At 32.2% G+C, this 24413-nt stretch overlaps 1 protein-coding gene across 1 annotated transcript; it reads left to right on the top strand.

Moving 5' to 3' along the window:
* Positions 1-213: 213 nt before the first annotated feature.
* Positions 214-23343, top strand: LOC120196505 (gamma carbonic anhydrase 1, mitochondrial-like; the record flags this gene model as incomplete). Its single annotated transcript, XM_039198307.1, has 5 exons — positions 214-319; positions 999-1124; positions 1207-1358; positions 1857-2142; positions 23324-23343. Coding segments are annotated over 4 exons (663 nt in total), but the record flags the coding sequence as incomplete, so codon positions are not given.
* Between the last annotated feature and the right edge of the window lie 1070 nt (positions 23344-24413).

The raw sequence follows: 24413 nt of genomic DNA, 5'->3' as shown, positions 1-24413 counted from the left end.
TAGATATTGAATTTTGATGATTTGGGTTACTGCTTACAAATTTGGTGATGACGACAAGGATAGAGCTAGTGTGCGGCGCTGGCAGCTCGTTTCACTGGATTTTGGGCTAAAATTTTTAAGTCAAATATATATATACTGTATATATGTGCTTATAAACTGATGCCCCCAATATTATGTTGCCCTGGGCTAAGGCCCATATGGCACATATAATGGGCCGGCTCTGTTGATAGAGATGCCTTTGTAGCACCCAGCGCTTCCGTCATCGGCGATGTTCATGTCAGACGGGGTTCTTCTATCTGGTATGGATGTGTTTTTAGAGGTAAGCAGTCTAGCTTTTTATTAATTGAGTTGTGGTAAACGCCATTTATTTTGTAAATTATTTCTCTTTTGTTTTTATGGAAGTTTAGGGTTTAAGGATGTTGTTTGTTACTTTGTACCAAGCATGCACCAAACTTGTTGGTATATTATCATAAATTGCATATCTTGTCTGAAAGATGGAACATTTTTACAACCAAGTTCCATGATGACATTTTAGAACACTGCTGATGTTTTATAAGTGGAAGCAATTATGTGGTTAGGCGAATGACTGTAAGGAATGTATTTGTATGATATGGTGATCTTAGTTCTTAGTGCTTTTCTAACATTATGGTATCTTATTGCTTAAAGACAAAACTACGAAATTTTTAATGAGGGAGCTGGGGTTAGAAACTTGTAATAAAACTATATTTTGTATGATTTATGGGAATCTCATAGAATGATGATTATCTAGCTCTTAAAGTGATAAGAAACATAAAAAATTCATAATCCCTCATTGATCCATCCATTTATGGTGTTCCTATTAAAATTGAGATTGATGTAAAACTCAGCTTGTATCTTATGGAACTTGAATTACTCACTCCCTCCCTCTCCGTCCTCCCTCTCTCTTATCTCTGTGTGTTGTGCCATGCTATGACTCCATCCTTGATTTCTTTTCTGAATCTTACTTTTGATGGGTGTAGGTGATGTCAATAGCATCAGTATTGGGCATGGAACAAATATCCAAGATAACTCCCTTGTTCATGTTGCAAAACCTAACTTAAGTGGGAAGGTTTTACCAACTATTATTGGAAGTAATGTTACTGTTGGTGAGTGGTCCATCCTTAAAAGTAGCCCTTGTCTGTGGTTTTAATATCAAGAAAAAAGTAATCGCTGATTGAAACTGGGCAGGTCATAGTGCTGTTTTACACGGATGTACTGTTGAGGATGAAGCATTTGTTGGTATGGGGGCTACCCTATTAGATGGTGTTTATGTTGAGAAGCATGCCATGGTTGCTGCCGGTGCTCTTGTGAGGCAGAACACTAGGATCCCATGTGGAGAGGTCTGTGGGCACTTTTTCACTGACATTTGAGTGTTATTCTTTCTTTAAATCATATCTATTTTATTTAACATCATAACTTTTTTATTTGTTCTTAGATGCAAATTTTTATAGTTTGAAGATACATCATACATGAAATAGGTAAAATAGATATGATAGTTACTAGTTAGCAGTAGTACTGAAGTCAGCATTGAACAATATACGATTCTTTTTCTAAAAGCTAGAGATCGTAGTTGTAACTAGTAATGTTTACCCCTTTCTGAAAATGGAAGCATGACCCAACCTGCATTTGTCATAAAAAATGAATGTCGAGGGAGAGGGAACTTGCCACTGCCAAGGTTTGACAAGAAACCTTGGTGGTGGTTTTGCTAGTGGTCTTCTTGAAGTTAAATAAAATAGACTTACACAAGGGGAATGAACTGATCCAACTTTTTAGCTCAAAAAAACATCTTATAAATAAATTCTAAATTTGCTAACATACATTTTTCTTTACAATTTCAGGTTTGGGGAGGTAACCCAGCCAAGTTCCTAAGAAAGCTAACAGAAGAAGAGATGGCATTCATTTCCCAGTCAGCCCTAAATTATACCAATTTGGCACAAGTTCATGCAGCTGAAAATGAAAAGGGCTTTGATGAAATCGAGTTAGAGACGATGCTCCGCAAGAAATTTGCGCGCCGTGACGAGGAATATGATTCGATGCTTGGGGTTGTTCGTGAGACACCTCCTGAGCTTATCCTTCCCGATAACATTATGCCTGATAAAGTGCCGAAAACTGCTTAGGAGATTCAATGTCACTGGGGATTTACGGAGAATGGCTGCATTTCAGTCGCAATAATTTTGGTGGGCCTGGATGAGGTGCACACTCATTCGTCTAACCTTATCGTTGTTTCCGGCTTTTAGAAGTTGAACTTCATTTTGCAAACAAATGATGTTCAAGTCATCCATGGTGGTGTCTTATGTATTTGTGATTGATCTCCGTTGCTTTGATTGATTATGTTTACCGGCAATAAGAATGTGCAAACTGTTGTTGCCAATTATGGTGCAAGCTGGAAACTCCAAATTTCCTGTTTCTTTCAACTACTTTTTGCTCTCTACTAAAGTGATCACCATTTATTCACGTATGAATGCAGATAGATCTGTCAATTCTGACAACTATCAACCTGAATTCATCAATTTGAACTCAAATTAGACTTGCTTATAAAAAGTCTTAACAATCTAAATTTATCTACCCTAAATTCGAATCAGTATAAATCTAAATCGACTCAAACTTGAGAGGAACTAAACAAAAACTGGCCTACTTAAAAAACCTCAAGCCCCAATTCGAATGACCTAAACAAAAACTTGAACTCAAATCTAAAATTAACGTTGTTATAATTAAGCACAAGAAAATAATGAAAATCCATAGAAAATGATCCATTTTGAAAGTTTTTGGATGGTTAACTCCTAATTCTAACATCTAAGGAACAGAACGTGTGAGACCAAACATAAATACATTCACCAAGTAATTTTCGACTGTATAATAATATAATTTCCCACTCTTCTTCCACGTCATTCTTTTTTGTAGATATGTTGAATGGAATAAGTAAAATTTGAAACTTCAATTCCAATCTTTTCGAATAGTTGAACCAAATTGTATATACTAATAAACTGAAATGAAATGGATTAGGAGTTAGGACAAAGTATAAGCAAGAACAAATAAAGGGAAAAAAATAAACTGTAGGTCTCAAGACTTTCTAGGCCACTACCCATAATTTTATATAGCCTAATATCAAATTAATACATAGTTCAGTCCCTGTAAGGAAAATTGAGTTGGAATATAACCGATTCATTAAATATCTACTAACAGCCTAATTGAGTTAGTTAAGTTACAATAAAATTACAATAAAACCTATACTACGAGATATTATTTCATGAACCTTTTTCACGACATCATCATGATTCTAACCAATTTAAAGAATACACATCAATCTTTTTTTTCATGTAATTTACACAGATTTTATTTTCCAAATAAGTTTCTTCAATAATGCATATCAATATTAAATCTAAATTTAAGAATTATTTTTAGGGTATTCATTATTGCCTTTTCTTCTCCAGCAACACAACAAAGTTCACGGTTCATCTTGACATTACAGTGCGAAAATATTATTCGATTTAAAAGAATTAGATGTAAGAGTTTTTTCGTGCGAATCAAAGAAGATGCGGCACGATATTGTGAAATTTATGCGTTCGGATTGATTCGAAACCTGCACTGAGTCCATTAGCTTCACCTTATGATGAATATGTATATATTATTTGCTCAAGGGTGGATTATTTTACAAACTCACAGTGCAGATTCATCGTAAGGTAAAACTAATGAACTGTGGGTTTTGATGTGTTTTTGGAGAATAAAAGGCATTAATGAATGTCCTAAAAATAATCCTTAAATTTAGATTTTATATGTATTTATGAAGAAATTTATTTGAAAAATAAAGTATTTGCGTGTAAATGACATGAAAAAGAAGAAGATAAAGATAAATTATTTTAATTGATTAAGACCATCGATAACATGGTAGATAGGGTTCATAAAACAATTAGATTTGACCAAAGCGTTTTGACCTTCCGCAAAACAACGTTATTTGCTAAATTTATAAAGGGATTTTCAGTTTTGTTTATTTTTTAATAAGGTGATAAAATGTAATATTAATTATATTTTTTTATTAATTTAGGATGATTACAAATATTAATATATGTTCTAAAAACTTCCGATCATTTGATAATGAACGTTTAAATACCCTACAATCATTTATGATCAAACTCAGAATCTCTAGAAATAACAATCATTGAGATTACTTAACAAATGTAATTTTAAAAAGTGTAATTAACCAAAGGCTTAAATGAACCATTGCTCCTTAAACTATACCGTTTGTATTGACTTGCCCCTTAAAATATTTTTTGGGACGTTTTGCCCTCTAAAGTTTAAATCATTTGCCCCAAGCCCATTAGCTTCCTTAAAAAACACGCATATAAATTACATATTTAATCACTTAATTATTTATGTGGTTTTGTTTGAGTTACTCAACTATATTTTTCTTCAAAATCATCATGAAACTTAAGTTTTTGTTACGTTTTTGTCACCCATTTTGATTCAATTTATTTTTTAAAATTTTTAATATATAAGAATTCATTTATATTATATTTTTTACTCCACACATAAATTTAATTTAGAATAGATAACTAATAAACAATATCTTAAATTGTATGTAATTAAAATTCTATTAAAAGAAATATTAATTATTTAATTAAAATATCATAAACGAGGATTGCACAACGTACAATGAAACATTGATCATCCTAATCTCATGCACCCTAAGTTATTTACTTACCGATCTCACATACATCATCAACAACACTTTAAAAAAGTTACAAGTATAAAATATAAAGATCAATTTTTTGAAAGTTATGAGATTTGATTTTAAAATTAAAAATATTTTAATTATATTTTAAAAAATTTTAAATTTACATATATTTCAAGTGTTTTTATGAAACCAAACGAAATTCAACTCATAGTTTTGAAGGTCCTACTAGAAAACCTATAATATCCCTAATCCCCAATTTTTCCTCTTATTTCTTTCTCATCATTCCTTTCTTAGATTTCACAAACCTTCATCGTCGATTGCACTGTTTACATTTCCATCAATCAACATCTTTAGTTGTCTAGTTTTTTTTTCTCCAAATATTTCCTTTTTTTTTATTTTAATTGTTTGAAAACCTATATCTTGCTATGAGAAATAACTTGCAAAAATCCGATTCCAACTTTTTTTGGTGTGGATTTCTTTAGAATTTGGATGCAATTTTAATAACTATTTTCTACTTAAATTTTGGTTTGGTTTCGATTTCTTTTGTTGTTGTCAATTTTATTATTTATAATTTAAGTCATATGTTATTTACATTCCATATAGCTTAATATATTATTTATTATTCATCGTATAATGTTATTTATTATTACAAATTAAATTTATTTGTGGAGTAAAAAAATATTATAAATGAATTTTTATGTATTAAATTTTAAAAATAAATTGAATCGAATTGGGTGACCAAAACATAACAAAAATTTAAGTTTAGTGATGATTTTGAAGAAAAAAATAGTTGGATAACTCAAATAGAACTGCATAAATAGTTAAGTGACTAAATATATAATTTACCCATATATTTTTTAACTGAATTAATGGTTTAAGGTAAATAAAGTTACAATTTAAATTTTAAGGAGTAAAACATTTTGAAAAATATTTTAAGAAGTAACTCGGAATAAACAATATAATTTAGGGGGAGAATGATACATTTAAAGCTTAAATAAATGAAATGAAACTATAGAAATAAGCAGATAAATAAATATGTAATTTACTTTAAATATCAAGTAAAAAAAGTCGTTTTTCGTCATTTCAAAATATCTTTCTTTGTCAGTTTATTTTTAATATTCATTTTCTGTTGTTCTCTTCCGACACTCTTCAGTCTGCCAGAGACTCTTGTAAATAGGGGTTGTCTCAGGAAAGGTGGACTAATATACGGTTAATATACGGCGTGACCAGATACATTAAAAGATATTTAATAAAATCGGTTTAGTGCTACTGGAAATGTTGAGTAATAATAATGTTGTAGGTGGAAATCATGAAGAAATATTAAAAAATTTGGCAACCGACAAACCTAGCTTGTCAGTTTGTGTCGATACAAATAAATAATGTATCGATCCATAGCAATATAATATGTAAAAATATGACAAAATTGATCTCGAAATGACCAAACCGGTAAAGCACTACCAGATATGTTGAAAGTGTCGATACTTTAATATAAGCATCGACACTTTTGGAATTTAAAAGAGAAACAGTAATAGCGCCTATAAAGTGTCGATACTTTATAAAAATGTATCGATCCATAACAATATAACAGGTAAAAATATGATAAAATCGGTCTCAAAATGAAAAAACTGGTAAAGTGCTACCGGATATGTTGAAAGTGTCGATACTTTATTATAAGTATAGACACTTTTTGAATTTAAAAAGACAAACAGTAATAACGCCTATAAAGTGTCAATACTTTATAAAAATGCATCGATCCATAACAATATAACAAGTAAAAATATGATAAAATCGGTCTCAAAATGACAAAACCGGTAAAACGCTACCAGATATGTTGAAAGTGTCGATATTGTATTATAAGTATCGACACTTTTGGAATTTAAAAGACAAGCAGTAATAGCCCCTATAAAGTATCGATACTTTATAAAAATGTATCAATCCATAACAATATAAAAATATGACAAAACCGGTCTCGAAATGACAAAACCGGTAAATCGCTTCCGGATATGTTGAAAGTGTCGATACTTTAATAAGTATGCGTAATAACTTATCGATAATTTTAAAGAAATAGGTAAATATCCTATCGAAAGTATCGACAACTGACATAAAAGTATCGAAACTTTGGGTATTGTATCGATTAAATATAAATAACATATCCGGTGAAAATATAAAGGGCATAGCTAAATTTCCTCTAAAAATATATAGACGACGAACGAGTTTTTGAAATCGAAGTGTAATTGTTGCTGCATTTCAGAAGGCGTTTCTAAAGTGAAGTTTGTTTGTTTGTTGCTGCAGTAGAATCGAAAAGTATGTTGTTGAAACCCTAGTTTTTTATTATTACAGTAATCGAAAATATGGTTTTTATGTGTTGTTTGGGGTTTTTTAAGTAAAGAAGCATTTGAGATCGATTACAGGTAGAAAGTGATATTCTAGGTAAAATATAAATATCGATACTTTTATTAAATATTATAGGTACAAAATAATATTATAGGTTATATAAATGTGTCGATACTTGGAGTATTGAGTGTTCCCATTCGTTTGAAGGAAATAAGGATTAGGGTTTTTGGGTTTGGTTTGAGGATTTCGAATCGAAGCCAAGAAGGATTTGAGACCGATTATATAATATTATAGGTAGAAAATAAATATGGATACCTATTTATAATATTATAGGTAGAAAATGATATTGTAGGTTGTATAAATGTGCCGACACTTGTTGTAGTATTCAAATTCTTTTGAAGGAAACCGTTTTACTGCAAGAGTATTTATCGATATTTGTATATTGAATAAAGTGTATGTAACCAATATTTGATTTGATTTACGTAAACTTATATATGAAGGAAAAATGAAGTCAAAGGATCTTGGAATTGTTGGTGGCGAAGATGACTTTGAAATTGAGGTTGAGGCTCAAAAGCAACCAAAGGGTGGATATATGTACTTCTAGTAAGTATCAATGTCTTTTTGTTATTATTGTTGAAATGGTAATTAGATTAAGGTATTTAAGAACTTTAAATTGATTACAAATTTTAAATGTTGACAGTATGACCGAATGCCAAAAGATGAAGGAAGGTGGCAAACATATCAGTTCGGTATGTAAATTGAATTAGACATTGAGTATTATTTAGCGTTAATATATTGATTAATAAATGTTTATGCTTAATATTAGGTGAGAAATGATGTGTTGGAGAAATGGAATTCGATGAGTGATGTTGAGAAGTAACCTTTCATCGCACAGTCAAAGAAGGATAGTGAAGAATACAAAGAATAGTGGAAAGCACATGACAAGAAGGTATTCATTAAACTTGTAAATACATTGATACAAAATATATAAGAACAATAACATTATATATTGTTAAAAAATGTAGGAAGTGTCGACATGGTGCAGCATAAAAAGGGTGAATTCATTAATTGAACACCTTAAGGAGATAGATCAGTTGAATGTGCTGGAAGAAATGGGGTTTGGATCGTTGGTAGGAGTAAGGGATCGACCTATTCGGAGGGAATTGTGTCGATCCTTGATGGAGCAATTTGATGTACAACAATGTATTGCAAAATATGGTAATTATTTATTTCCTTTGGGGGTCCCATATGCTGAAGCCATCTTGGGGTACGAAATGAAGGTAAAAGTATTGTAGAAGTCTGTAAGAGTAAGAACGTGAAAGCACTTGCCTCCAAATATGGTTTGAAGTAGAATGTGAGATATGCTGAAGTTGAAGAGGATATCAAAAGTGGATCTTACGGGGGGGATGACCTGAAGGCTGAGTTCTATTGTACCTTGTCGGGATCTTTCTTTGTCCAACTGGTGATACGTCAACGAAAAAGGACAATATGAAGCTCATTTGCGATGAAGGCTTGAAGGGTGAATTCAATTGGGCTGAATATGACCATTCGGGATTGATTGAATCAAAAATCACCTTTCAAAAGGGCAGCCAGAGATACCTCAAAGGGTGCATAGCAATCTTACAGGTAACTGAGTTGAAGAATGTTTTTTGTTTTTTTATATAAAATGATAGTATAGCTATTATATAAAATGATAATTTTTATTATAAATGTAGGTTGCACTGTTCGATTTTTGGTCGGGCTGTGATAGTTTACCGGCTTATGAAAGAATCGGAGTGGCACACATCCGTGTATGGGGGAAGGAAGATGTGGTTAGAGTGATGGCGAAGTTAAAGTTGGATAGACCGAGGAAGCAAGAAAGAGTAATAAATGTAATTAAATAATATTAAGAATATAATCAATGTCTTAATATTGTAATTTAATTTTGAAGGTTATTGGCAAGGAGGTAGAGGAGACAGATTAGGTAGTGGAGGCAGATGAGAAGGAAGAAAAGATGGTTGTAGGGGTGGATGACGGTCAGGGGGATGATGGTGAGGGAAAACAGATTAAATTCAACATTTTGAAGTCTGAATTGGCTGATTTAAAAAAATCCTTTTTGATATTCTGCAAAGACAATCAAGAGTCGAAGAGACACTTGAGAGACATAAAGGGGAAGTGGAAGGAAAAATAGATGGAGTGGTAAAAGAAGTTGAGGTGTTGAGGAGTGAACTTAAGATAGTGACGGGTGGAAAAATTGATGGAGTGGTCAAGGAGGTTGTGGAATTGAGGAGTGAACTTACGGGGGGTGAAGGGGGTGGTTGAGAAAAACTTGGATGATTTGGAAAAACGAAGGGTGAAATAAAAGAGATGAATAGCTATGTAGAGCAAAAATACGATGAACTGAAAAAATATGAAGAATAAAATATGGAGGAAGAAGAAAAGATGGAGGAAATGAGGAGGAATGATGTTGATGTGATATATACACCGAAGAGTGTTATATATGCAGATTTGGATTCGAAATGTCCTGCACCCCAGAAGAAGAAGCAAAAGGTAAGTTGAATAAAAGAAAATTTAATTTGATTTTTATCATGTTGTTGTGACAAAAATTTATATGCAAAATTGTAGGTTGAAAAAACGGATATTCCAAGCGGAATTGATGAGCTCGAAGCTGCAATGTGTGATTATTTATGGAATAGTAGGTTAGAATCGGAGTAAGTGAAATATATTGATTTGTGAGCGATATTTAAATATTTCATGATAAGATATTAATCCTAATGATTTATACAGATATTCTGCAATCTCAATGGGAAATCAATATGCTAGTATATCCGATGTTGCAACGTTGAAGCCTACAGAATGGGTTGGCGGTGTGGTAAGTAGAAAGTACAAAATGTTAAAACTTATTGAATATGTTCTGATTGTGTAATTAATTTTGTTAGTTTATTGATTTGCTCGCCTGGACAGTATGTTACGATTCGAAAAAGTCACTCCGGAGGATTGGATACCTTCCATACCACTTAGCGGTGAGTTAAATTAATAAATATTGAAAAGTAGTATTATAGATGGTAAATTAATAATGATTGTCGCGTAATTGCAGTAACAGGCGTTGGAGACCAACAACAAAGTAAATGTTGAGGGTATTGCGAGCTTTTGGGGTCCCATATTGGATAATCATGTGAAATTCACCGACTGTGAGAAGGTAAGACACATACGAATTGCAAATGTTGTTTTCGGATATATAATGTTGAATTTTATCAATTTGGGTGTGAAATTTGTTGATGATCATGATCACAATAAACTACCATAATTCACATTGGTATATGTTGGTGTTAGATATAGTAGAATGTGTTGCAACGGTATATGATAGTTTGTTTACATCTGAAGCAACTAAACAGAGAGTGAATAATGCTAAGAGATTGCTATGTATAAAAGGAAATTATGTAAATTATAATGCATAATTTGTTTGGATCATAACTTAATATTTTTTAATGCAGATAAAAATATTAGATATTTATAAAAAGAAACGCAATTGGGTAAAAGCATGTGGATCTATAGGAAAGGTCCCCTTGAAAAATTTCAAATTTGTAGAGCATAAGATGAATGAGCAATTGAATAGGTATGAGATGTTATCATAAATAGAAATCTTAATTTATGCAGATTTCATAATTGACATGTGTGGTATTCAAATTTTGTAACAGATATGATTGCAACATTTATGTGATGATGCGGATGGAACCGATCAGTTCTAGAGGGGCAACTGGTGATTTTGTAAGTGGAATTAAAAATTAGTTTGTGGTTAAATTATTAAAAGTTGTAGATTGAATGTTGTGGTTTACAATACTTAACGTACTGACAATTTGAATATAGGTTGTTGGACATTGGGATCGTATGTGAATATTAAACGATCTTGTAAGCCACAATCAAAATAAACTAAGAGAGGAAATGACAAATGCTGCCATGAGACACAAGAATAACAAAAGAAAGCGATGATGTAAATGTAGGGTTAATTTTGTATAAGATTTATAATTTTGTAAACGAATTATAATTTTGTATGTGAATGTAATTATGTATGACATAAGAAAAGTTAGCAATAGGTTTTTGTACATGTTTCTTATACACAGTAGGAGTCATGTTGATAATTACGATATATGGAGATCGTTGTCTACAATATTTCAAATATCACTAACATAATTGTCATCATATGCGGGATTGAATGGTCATTCCATATTTAGGTATGTACAATAACTACAAAATTCAATAACTTTAAAGTAATAGGTAAATTTACAATGTAGGTGGTAAAAATATACTTTTTTAATGACAAAATTAATAAACACAAAGATTTGTTTCCAACATTTTGTCCAGTATGGTTCCCAAACGTATAGTTTCCAAAAAAATGTGTCGATACATTTATTGTAAGTATCGACCCTAAAACCATCGAAGCTAATTATTATAAAGTAATACGTAAAATATACTGGTTTAATGAGAGAATAGGTAAACAGACGTGTCGATGCATTTATAAAAAGTATCGATCCCAAAAACTTCGAAACACATAATTATAATGTAATATGTAATTTTTCAATGTAATCGATATAAATATACCGGTTTTATGAGAGAATATGTCTACATAATGTATCGACACTTGTGGAATTTGTGTCGATACTTTTTGTCCAGAATGAATGCCCAAAAGGGGTGCACGCATAAAGTATCGGTACATTTATAAAAAGTATTATTCCCAAAAACATCGAAACCCATAATTATAATGTAATATGTAATTTTGTAATGTAATCAATATAAATATACCGGTTTTATGTGAGAATAGGTCAACATAATGTATCGACACTTTTTATGTTTGTGTCGATACTTTTTGTCCAGAATGAATGCCCAAACTAGGTGCACGCATAAAGTGTCGATACATTTATAAAAAGTATCGATCCCAAAAATATCGAAACCCATAATTATAATATAATATATAATTTTTCAATTTAACCGGTATAAATATACCATTTTTATGAGAGAATAGGTCTACATAATGTATCGACACTTATGGAATTTGTGTCGATACTTTTTGTCCAGAATGAATGTCCAAAAGGGTGCACACATAAAGTGCCAATACATTTATAAAAAAGTATCGATCCCAAAAACATCAAAACCGATAATTATAATGTAATAGGTAAATTTTCAATGTAACCGGTATAAATATACCAGTTTAATTAGAAAAGCGGTCAATATAATGTATCAACACTTTTTAACTTTGTGTCAATACTCTTTGTCCAGAATCAATGCCCAACGAGGTGCACACACAAAGTGTCGATATATTTATAAAAAGTATCGATCCCAAAAACATCGAAATCGATAATTATAATGTAATAAGTAAATTTACAATGTAATCGGTATAAATATACCAGTTTAATTAGAAAAGCGATCAACATAATGTATCAACACTTTTTAAATTTGTGTCGATACCTTTTTAAATTTCACGTGTTTTTTCCCCTTCATTATTTATAGATTATAATCGATACAAACTCTAAATCGAAAAACCCTAAACCTAAAGGCAGAAGAGAACTCTTCGAATGCGACGAATACCAGCGTTCTCATAACAGTTACGATCAGATATTTAGGTAAATTTATCGATTTTTATGGGTTTGATTGATTTCTAGATTGGACTATTTTTTCCTTAATGTGTTTGTCTTCCAATGTAACATTATTTACACCCAAATTTGCTCCAAAACGTCAGCGTCAGAGGCACAGTCTTTCTCAAAGCTCTTCTCAACCAAGCTCTTCTCAACGACAACCTCCTTCTCAACCAATTGATTCTTCTAAGCAAATCAGGTCGTTCAAAACACTAAACTTTAGATTCGATGAGGAGAAAGAAAGATGGCAGAGCAATTTCAAAGTAAGGAAGATTCGTCATGAACGTGTCATTGACTTGGGTTTCTTGTTCGATGATAAATATGGTTTTAGTTTTAAATCCATATTTACATCTTGGGGTTGGCTTGAATTCCTTGGTGTAGAACCAAAATATTACCCCAACCTATTTAGAGTATTCTACAACAATGCTTCCTTCCAACGTGAGCCTAATAAGAGTAATATAATAGGAATTAATACCCATGTCATGGGGAATGATATATATATATATATAAATAGATACTATTACGAAGGGTATAGGTATACAGAATAAAGGGGATTTAGATGAAAATGATTTAGACACTACAATACAACGGGTTGCTATAAATAGCCCAATTCACCTAGATGTAGAGGCGATGGTGTTTCACAAAATGCTCACTTGGTTTATTCGGCCTACTGGGGGAAAATATTCAACGATTCGATAGAGCGATTATTGGTGGATAGCAAAGTATAGATCTAAAACGGCTCCAAATATTACTAAACTGATATTTAATTCAATTGTATATATAGTGACAAATGCAGCATTAATTTCAACTTCACTACCATATGGATGTGTCATCACTCATATGTTGAATAAGAGAAAAGTTGATTTTTCGCATGACGCCCCTGTTTGATTAACCCGCAAGATTGACATGTTATTTATTACTAGATCGGGATATGATTTTGTTGAAAATGTCAGTTGGAAGAGTGTCAAGGATATCAGATTAGATCAAAAGAGGGAGAAAATGGACCCCATTTGTAACATCCCAAAATACGGGTTAGTGACCAAAAGTGTAAAATTTCAGAATATGGTGATTAAAGTATAATAGTTTAATGATTTGTTCGGAAATATTTCCTAAAAGTTTATAGTAATTATCCAAAGAATTAAAGGGCAAAATGGTCATTAGACTTGAAAATTATAATTAAATGATATATATATATATATATATATATATATATATATATATATATATATATATATATATGGATAAGGATGGGAGATTTTCCAGAAAAATCTCTTCTCTTTTCTTTCATTTTCTCTTCTCCACGTGGGAAGCCAAGCAAAGGTGAGTTTTCTCTTGAGCTGATTATGTGCTGAAATTTGTTTAGTTTTGATTATTAGATGCTAAGTAAGATTAAGGAAGGATTAATTTGCTTTAAAACAACAAAATGAAGAGTTTATGAGGATTTAAGATTTGAAGTTTTTGAATGAAATATCGAAATAAAGTTTATTTGAGTTGGAAGTTGAATTTGACTTGTCATCAAGTCAATTAAGGGATAGGAAGTGTTAGAATATGAATTTGAACATGTTGCAAACTATAATTTTTGCAATTACATAGGAATGACTAGATTTGAAGTTAAAGAAGTGATTAGGGAATAAGAATAAGTTTAAGTATGTGTATTAAAGTTAGAGTATTAAAGGAAGTGAAATAGGAAGGTTTGAGCTGAATAAGGATTTTCGAGCTCAAAATGAATTTCTGGGCTAGGGAATCGGTACCCATTCAAGGGGAATCGATTCCCCCTCAAACGAGTATGAATTCCAGAATGCTAGGGGAATCGATACCCCCAAGGGGGGGAACCGATTCCCCCATAATGAAAAAAAAAAAGAAAGAAGAGACTAAACTATTAATCCCTTAAATTGGTAGGATATTAGAGTTAATTTCAAGACTTGGGCATCTGATCATCTTGAAAATTATGCTTATGTAGATATGGAACGTGACTTTGTTTCAAAGTAAACGAAGGGTTAGATTGATTCAATTCAAACAAGGCTAAGGTGAGTGCATGTGCATAACATGATTAATTAGTATATTCAGTTTTAGAACTGCGATAAGTCTAGATTTAATATCTTGATACATGATTCATTCAATATTATTAAATATGATATGAATTCATACCATATACATTATGGGATATACTATGCAGATTGTGGTAAGTCTATGTTCCAGATTATAGCTTATATGAATGAGTTACGAGATATATATAGGTATATGAAGTAAGTGTGATGTGTTTGTTATGGTTTATATGTATGAATGAGCATATGTATTGACATTTACATATATATATATATATATTATATATATTATATATATATTTATATGAGTTGTGTAAATAGATAAATGTGTTAAATAGTGAAATAGTTAAAATGATCAATATGATTCATAAGAATATGAAATAAGAAGTATGAAAAGGACATAAGAAAGAATGAAATATACAGAATATGAATATGAAATATGAGGGATGACATGTATGTATGTAATGGTTATATGAAAGGTATAGGTAATAAGATGATCATATGACATGTGATAAAGAGCTATAGAAAAAGAAAAATGTGATATGATGTATGAATATGTAATAAGGTAAAAGACAATGCCATGAGATGAGTTATGAGAACTGTAAGTATAGTTGGTATGCCAAGAGTCAAAGAACTACCTATGTCTTTCGAGACATATGGACAGTATACCTATGTTCTAAGGAACTATGGATAGTTTACCTAGGTTCTTCGGGACCTATGGATAGTTACCGAGGATCTTTATGACCTCTGGATAGTTACCGAGGATCTTTATGACCTCTGGATAGTTACCGAGGATCTTATGACCTCTGGATAGTTACCGAGGATCTTTATGACCTCTGGATAGTTACCGAGGATCTTTATGACCTCTGGTCCTTCGGAAAATTCATGGAGCTGGGGGACAACATACGTGTGCACAATCTCATAATACTCGTATACCTTGGGTTCTCAATAGTGTATATGGACTTAAATAAGACATAACGAGGATGTATATAGTTGTATCTTAATATGGTATTATACGATTGTATTGGCTCATATGTGGTATAATAATGATGGTATATAGTATAATTGTGTTTGGATAGTAGACGACATGTTTATATTTTAATAATTCTTTATGATGTAATTATGCCTCACTAAGTCTATGACTTAGCTTGTAAGTGTTTTTACACGTAGGTTTCGAAGAGCAGGAGAATCAAGAATAGGAATTTGCAGATCAACCTATCTCTACTCAGCGATCAGATCAGAAGTAAAGTCACAGTAGGTATTTTGTTGTATGTAGTGTGTTGGCATGTAAGAACAGTGTTAGTTCAAATGCTCTGATTAGTTTTGTCTTATTTGGTTAACTCGTGTGCAGTGACAATGTTATTTTAATCAAAGTTTTAAATTTCATTGGTTTTCGTTAAAAGATTAAAGTTTGAAAAGTCAATGTGACACCTCAGACTTGTATCCGGGTCGGATACGGGTTGAGGGTGTTACATTTAATGGTATCAGAGCCACGGTTTACTCGATTCTCAGCATAAACCGGAGTCCATAGTGTCTTAAAAAGTGTTCATGCCAACACAGTAGTAAGAACTTCTGATCTGATACGAATAATGAGTATGTTGTTTAGCTAATAGAAATATTTGGTTATCTCTTATTAGATGTCCGGACAAGATAGCTCTCGGGGTGAAGCGAGAGATGATAGATTAGCTGAAAGTAGTAATTCACCTGCCCTGGCCAGGCAAGGTGAAGGACATGCACCCTCTGGAGTGCCTGTACAAGATCAAAATGTATTTTTCAGGACGTTGGGCACTATTTTTGACACGTTTCCAAACTCCTGCATCCTCAACGCAGAGGATTAATATAGCCAAAGAGTTAAAAGGATTAGGAGCTCCAGAGTTCAAAGGTGAAGCCGAAGAAGGTCCTGTTGTTGCGGACCTTTGGCTTAATGATGTAAAGATCATGTTAGAGGGACTCCACTGCTCTGATATGGAGAAACTAGATGGGATGGTCTCTTTGCTCCGTGGGCAAGCAAGAATCTGGTGGACGAATGTTATTCATAGGATGCCAAATGATCAAAAAACATGGTATTTATTTTTAGAAGAGTTTAAGCACAAGTATATAGGAGATCAGTTCATCAGGGAAATGAAGCAAGAATTCTTGAATTTGAAACAGCTGAATCGCACAGTGTATGAATATGAGTGAGTGTGAATTCAACAAGTTAAGTCGATTTATGGCCGAATTGATTCGGACAGAGAAAGAAGCATGTGAGTGGTTTATTGAAGGACTACGACCAAGGCTAAAAGAGATGTTGATTGTTTTGAACTTGTCCTCATTTCAGGAAGTAGTAAATCGTGCTAAAGCTCTAGAAAGAGCTCAGAACGAGCGGTTTGGGGATCAGAAAGCTCAATCTTCCAAAGAACGGGCTTCGTCGAGCTCTGTACCACCCAGAGAGGTAGAGATTCTGGGTTCCAATACCAAGTAAGGCCTGAATCAGTGGTATCCTCTGCTAGAGGATCAAATCATATGAGAGCTAGACAGACTCAATTAGGAAAGTCTGGTGATGGAAGAGCACAACAGAGACACTGTCAGATTTGTGAGAGATATCATGATGGGGCATGTAGAGTTGAATCTGGAGCCTTTTCGATGTGGGGAAATAGACATTTCATGAGAGATTGTCCACTGGGGACAGGAAAGCCTCTGCAGTCGGAGCGATCTGCTTCGATATCCCAGAGAGGACGGGGTAGAGGTAGAGGAAGAAGTCAGACATAATTTTCTACTCAACAGGAAATGCGCTCTACGGCTAGAGTATATAATCTCAATATCAGTGAAGACAATGAGGATCCAGAGATAATAGCAGGTATCTTCTATTGTACAGTAAATGCTTTATGATATTAGTTGATATGAGCTTGTATAACCATATAAGAGTAGAGAATGGGTGAAAGAATTGAGAATTTAATTAGAAATTATTCATAGTAATATGACAGTGACAATTTATTAGAGTACAGTGTGTATAGTAAGATATATTGAAAGTGTCCCATTATAATGTTAGAGGATTTATATCATTCTGAAATAGAATAGTTTCTTTGCTGCATTGATAAGATAAGGTATGGGATGATTCTTATAAGGAGATATTAAAAGATCAAATGATGCAGAATATTGTTATAGAAAAGTTTAAGAATATGTACATCAGTGATCAGTTTATAAGACAAAGGAAAATGGAATGGTTGAATCTGAACCATAAAAAATAATAATAATAATAATAATAATATAGATGGATTATTGGTATGGAGTGATGAAAATAGAGGTTACTGTCTATATAAGTTACATTATGGATTTTAGAAAGGTTAAAGTAAAATGCATTGGAGATGTGTAGATATATCTTATCTCCTAGTGCAATGAAAATTCGAGGACGAATTTTTAGGGGAGGAGATTTGTAACATCCCAAAATACGGGTTAGTGACCAAAATGTAAAATTCAGAATATGGTGATTAAAGTATAATATTTAATAGTTTAATGATTTGTTCGGAAATATTTCCTAAAAGTTATAGTAATTATCCAAAGAATTAAAGGGCAAATGGTCATTAGACTTGAAAATTATAATTAATGATATATATATATATATATGGATAAGGATGGGAGATTTCCAGAAAAATCTCTTCTCTCTTTTCTTCTTCATTTTCTCTTCTCCACGTGGGAAGCCAAGCAAAGGTGAGTTTTCTCTTGAGCTGATTATGTGCTGAAATTTAAGTTTAGTTTTGATTATTAGATGCTAAGTAAGATTAAGGAAGGATTAATTTGCTTTAAAATAACAAAATGAAGAGTTTATGAGGATTTAAAGATTTGAAGTTTTTGAATGAAATATCGAAATAAAGTTTATATGAGAATTGGAAGTTGAATTTGACTTGTCATCAAGTCAATTAAGGGATAGGAAGTGTTAGAATAGGAATTTGAACATGTTGCAAACTAGTATAATTTTGCAATTACATAGGAATGATGGATTTGAAGTTAAAGAAGTGATTAGGGAATAAGAAGTTTAAGTATGTGTATTAAAGTTAGGAGTATTAAAGGAAGTGAAATAGGAAGGTTTGAGCTGAAAAGGTGATTTTCGAGCTCAAAATGATTTCTGGGCTAGGGGAATCGGTACCCATTCAAGGGGAATCGATTCCCCCTCAAACGAGTATGAATTCCAGAATGCTAGAGGGGAATCGATACCCCCAAGGGGGGGAACCGATTCCCCCATAATGAAAAAAAGAAACAAGAGAGACTAAACTATTAATCCCTTAAATTGGTAGGATATTAGAGGTTAATTTCAAGACTTGGGCATCTGATAATCATCTTGAAAATTATGCTTATGTAGATATGGAACGTGACTTTGTTTCAAAACGAAGGGTTAGAATTGATTCAATTCAAACAAGGCTAAGGTGAGTGCATGCATAACATGATTATGTTAGTATATTCAGTTTTAGAACTGCGATAAGTCTAGATTTAATATCTTGATACATGATTCATTCAATATTATTAAATATGATATGAATTCATACCATATACATTATGGGATATAATGCAGATTGTGGTAAGTCTATGTTCCAGATTATAGCTTATATGAGTGAGTTATGAGATATCTATATTAGGTATGAAGTAAGTGTGCTGTGTTTGTTATGGTTTATATGTATGAATGAGCATATGTATTGACATGTTACAATATATATATATATATATATTATATGAGTTGTGTAAATATGTAGATAAATGTGTTAATATGTGAAATAGTTAAAATGATCAATATGATTTCATAAGAATATGAAATAAGAAGTATGAAAAGGACATAAGAAAGAATATGAAATATACAGAATATGAATATGAAATCATATGAGGGATGACATGTATGTATGTATGTATGTAATGGTTATATGAAAAGGTATAGGTAATAAGATGATCATATGAACATGTGATAAAGAGCTATAGAAAAGAAATGTGATATGATGTATGAATATGTAATAAGGTAAAAGACAATGCCATGAGATGAGTTATGAGAACTGTAAGTATAGTTGGTATGCCAAGAGTTAAAGAACTACCTATGTCTTTCGAGACATATGGATAGTATACCTATGTTCTAAGGAACATATGGATAGTTTACCTAGGTTCTTCGGGACCTATGGATAGTTACCGAGGATCTTTATGACCTCTGGATAGTTACCGAGGATCTTTTTGACCTCTGGATAGTTACCGAGGATCTTTATGACCTCTGGATAGTTACCGAGGATCTTTATGACCTCTGGATAGTTACCGAGGATCTTTATGACCTCTGGATAGGTCCTTCGGAAAATTCATGGAGCTGTGGGGACAGCATACGTGTGCACAATCTCATAATACTCGTATACCTTGGGTTATCAATAGTGTATATGGACTTAAATAAGACATAACGAGGATGTATATAGTTGTATCTTAATATGGTATTTACGATTTGTATTGGCTCATATGTGGTATAATAAATGATGGTATGATAGTAATTGTGTTTGGATAGTAGACGACATGTTTATATTTTAATAATTCTTTATGATGTAATTATGCCTCACTAAGTCTATGACTTAGCGTGTAAGTGTTTTTACACGTAGGTTTCGAAGAGCAGGAGAATCAAGAATAGGAATTTGCAGATCAACCTATCTCTACTCAGCGATCAGATCAGAAGTAAAGTCACAGTAGGTATTTTGTTGTATGTAGTGTGTTGGCATGTAAGAACAGTGTTAGTTCAAATGCTCTGATTAGTTTTGTCTTATTTTGGTTAACTCGTGTGCAGTGACAATGTTATTTTAATCAAAGTTTTAAATTTCATTGGTTTTCGTTAAAAGATTAAAGTTTGAAAAGTCAATGCGACACCTCAGACTTGTATCCGGGTCGGATACGGGTTGAGGGTGTTACACCATTGGCCATGAAGACGACCAACCAATGGGAGACGCAATGATGGAAGAAGCTCCACAAGCTCCAGGTGGAGATGATGTCACAATTAAAACAGTGATGGAATACATGGTCAATTTTCGGGAGCATATTGATTCCCTTGTGAAGGAATGAGAGCCGATATTTCATCATTGCGCGATGAAGTCTCCATCTTGCGTGACGAATTACGTCAATGACATCAAATGAGTTAGGTAATTAATTATTTATGTTTATAAACATTTACACGCTGTGAAATGTATTTTATTTTCTTTTAACAGATGTGGACAACCAAGCGGTCAATGAAGATGACAATGAAGATGATGATGATGAAGACCCAAACAAGTATATCGTGTCTGCAACACCGCCTGCAAGAAAACTTGTAATTTTTTTATGTCAATGGTGTCCTTGCCTACATCCCAAGACATCTAAAAGGTTTTAATTCTATTCATTTGTATCCATTATTTTAACATATAAGCGTACAACTTTAATCTCATTTTCTTCATGTTGTAGATGTTATCCTCAGAACATGATTATAACATATATGCATTTTTGTTGTTGCCATTTGGTCATCCAAGATGAGGTTAGAACTGTTGAGCAATTGAATTACTATAGCCAAAATCGTTAATATACAATTAAATGTTAACATTCAAACTTGATTATAATCTCAGGCATAACATCGATCGTGTACTTGAGAAACTACCTTTGTTCTCTGACCAGTTTCTATTCGTTTGGGTAAGATGAATGTCATTATACTTTACTGAGTTTAATTTGTCTATGATTCCTATATATTTATGTTCAACTGTTTGTAAACAGGATCAACGAAAGTGCAAAACAGAAGATAATGTGACCTACTATAAAGATCTCAATGATGTTTGGAATGAGTATCCTGATTTTAACGCCCTAAATACACTGTTCGTCGATGATTCAATGTGAAAAATGATTTATAATCCGGTAAATTATATTTATGCCATATTTTTCCAGTTAAACAGGTGTTCATAAATTGATTGATTAACAATTTATGTTTTTATATAGATAAACAATTAAATATGTCCACATCCCTTCGACGATGCTTCCCATTCGGACGACGATGCTCTAGGTATGACACAAATTTATTCCTGATTATGCTAATTTAGTTTCTTGTTAGTAAAATTGTACCTGATTAGTTTGATAATTGAAATTATTTATATATGTCCTCAGAAAAAGGTGGTAACATACGAGAGTATTTGGAAAATTTGTTGAAGGCGCCTAATATTTCGGACTTCATTAGCAATAACCCTTTTTCATTGGATTAATTTCGTTGTGGGTACATTATTTGAACATTGTTATGTATAAATTTGTTGTGTATGTATGTTTTGGTTTGATTATATTGTTAGTATACCTTCATTCGATTCAAAAATACTGAAACATATAACACAGTAACTGTGTCTTTTAATATTGCACAGTATAACATGTGACTTATATAGTAAATATTCAATTCGGATGGGTTGTGCATAACAAAACAATCTATCTCTTCCATGTGAGTACTTTATTCCCATGTGATAAGAGGGACAACCCCATCAACTCACAACTCAGCTTTGAACTGAATCAATATTTTCTTTTACTCACTTAATGGTTCATAATGCATGTTACTTAAACAATATCAGACAATTATGCAATTTCCATGTTCAATTTAACACTACATTTCATATTTAACCAAAGGCTATATTTAAATTTCAATTTGAGTTTGAATTTCAATATAAATTTCGGCTCCACTATAAATATTAGCCCGAGCCTTTGTTCCATCCAAACAACAATTTACTCAATAGAAGCATGGGAGGTAATATCAAATTCCATTTCTAAGGTAACAACTTACCTTTTTCAAAACTTATTAACTTAGACAATATGCATGTTATCATTGATTATTCCTAATTTCCATTGTTTTTTTCACCTTTAAACGCGAGGGAAATCCCGACCATCGTAATTTTTGGTTAACAAGCAGGAAGATTGAATATCCGAAGAATAAATTTCGGATGCTATCCATTTCAGGCATCTCATTCAGATAGGTTAACCCTAAACCAAAACTATCTTAGCCAAACATACTTGATGTAGAAGCAGCTGCAGATTTAAAATGTCAACAGTGATGCATTTGGTTCTCAAACAGTTAAAGCGTCAGAAACGTTTTGGACATATGATATGGGTGGTATATGGGAAATGCAACAAATGGCAACTAAAAATCCCGATAATTGAGGGCTGTAACTTGTAATAATAACAAAAATAATTGAAGGGTACACATGTATAAACTATCGATACTTTGCTAAATTAATAATGTAAACGGTAAAATTCTACCGGTGCAATGATAATAGGCGTACATGACAAGCGTCTCAACTTGTCATTTACAATTATTTTCATTATACCGGAGAATTTTTATCCGTTTACATTGTTAAATATACCGGGGTTTATTCTTTACGTGTGTATCTTCCATTATTTAATATTATTATTAAAAGCTCTAGCGTTTAATTCTCGAGAATTTTTAGATGCATTTTGTTACATTACCCGTGTACCACCCAAATCATAAGTCCGAAATGCTTCTGATGCTTTAAATGTTTGAGAACCAAATGGATCGCCTTTGAGATTTTAAATATGCATATACTTCTACATCAGTTATGTTTCTCTCAGACGGTTTTGGTTTACGGTTATCCTATCTTCATGAGCTGGATGAAATGGATAGTATTCGGAAGACATTCTTCGCATATTAAATCATTCCTTCTTGTTACTCAAAATTATGATGGTCGGGATTTCCCTCGCATTTCATTTAGGTTGATTGCTCTGAATATATAACGACATTTGATCTTTGAATCATTGTTGGTTGATTGGTCAGACTTTTATATCCATATTTGCTTCTCTGTATACCAAGACATTAGAGTGTTGTTGAAATATCAATACTAGTTATTAATGTATTTTCTATCTGCGTGCAAATGTATCTAAACACATTATTAAAGAATCGTTGTCTATAATCTCCACAACAAAGTTTCCAATCTTAGAATTTCTAAATCGATTAAATTTTGAGAAAACGGTAAAAAAATTAAACAATCGATTAAATATAACATATTTAAAATGGACACAACCAGTTTCTCTAATTTCGTCTATAAAGTGTCAGTAACTTATAAACATGTATCGATACATAAAGTTTCAAAACATAAAGTTTCCAACAAAGTGTCGATACATTTATTAACCGTATCGATCCTAAAAACATCGAAACATATTATTATAAAGTAATAGGTAAAATATACCGGTTTAATGAGAGAATAGGTAAACAAAAGTGTCGATACATTTATTAAAAGTATCGATCCAAAAACATCGAAACAAATAATTATAATGTACTAGGTAAATTTCCAATGTAACCGGTAGAAATATAACAGTTAATTAGAAAATATGTCTACATAATGTATCAATACTTTTTAAATTTGTGTCGATACGTTTTGTCCAGAATGAATGTCAAACGGGGTGCACGCATAAAGTGTCGATACATTTATTAAAAGTATCGATCCCAAAAATATCGAAACATATAATTATAATGTAATAGGTAATTTTCTAATGTAACCGGTAGAAATATACCAATTAATTAGAAAACAGGTCTACATAATGTATCGACACTTCTTAAATTTGTGTCGATACTTTTTTGTCCAGAATGAATGCCAAACGGGGTGCACTCATAAAGTGTCGATACATTTATTAAAAGTATCGATCCCAAAAACATCGAAACAGATAATTATAATGTAATACGTAAATCCCCAATGTAACCGGTAGATATATACCGGTTTAATTAGAAAACAGGTAAACATA

Source organism: Hibiscus syriacus, unplaced genomic scaffold (assembly GCF_006381635.1).
Source record: "Hibiscus syriacus cultivar Baekdansim isolate YM2019G1 unplaced genomic scaffold, ASM638163v2 tig00117034_pilon, whole genome shotgun sequence".
In the NCBI taxonomy this organism is placed as follows: domain Eukaryota; kingdom Viridiplantae; phylum Streptophyta; class Magnoliopsida; order Malvales; family Malvaceae; genus Hibiscus; species Hibiscus syriacus.
Note: the sequence above shows the minus strand (reverse complement) of the source record. Positions and strands in the feature narration are given on the sequence as shown.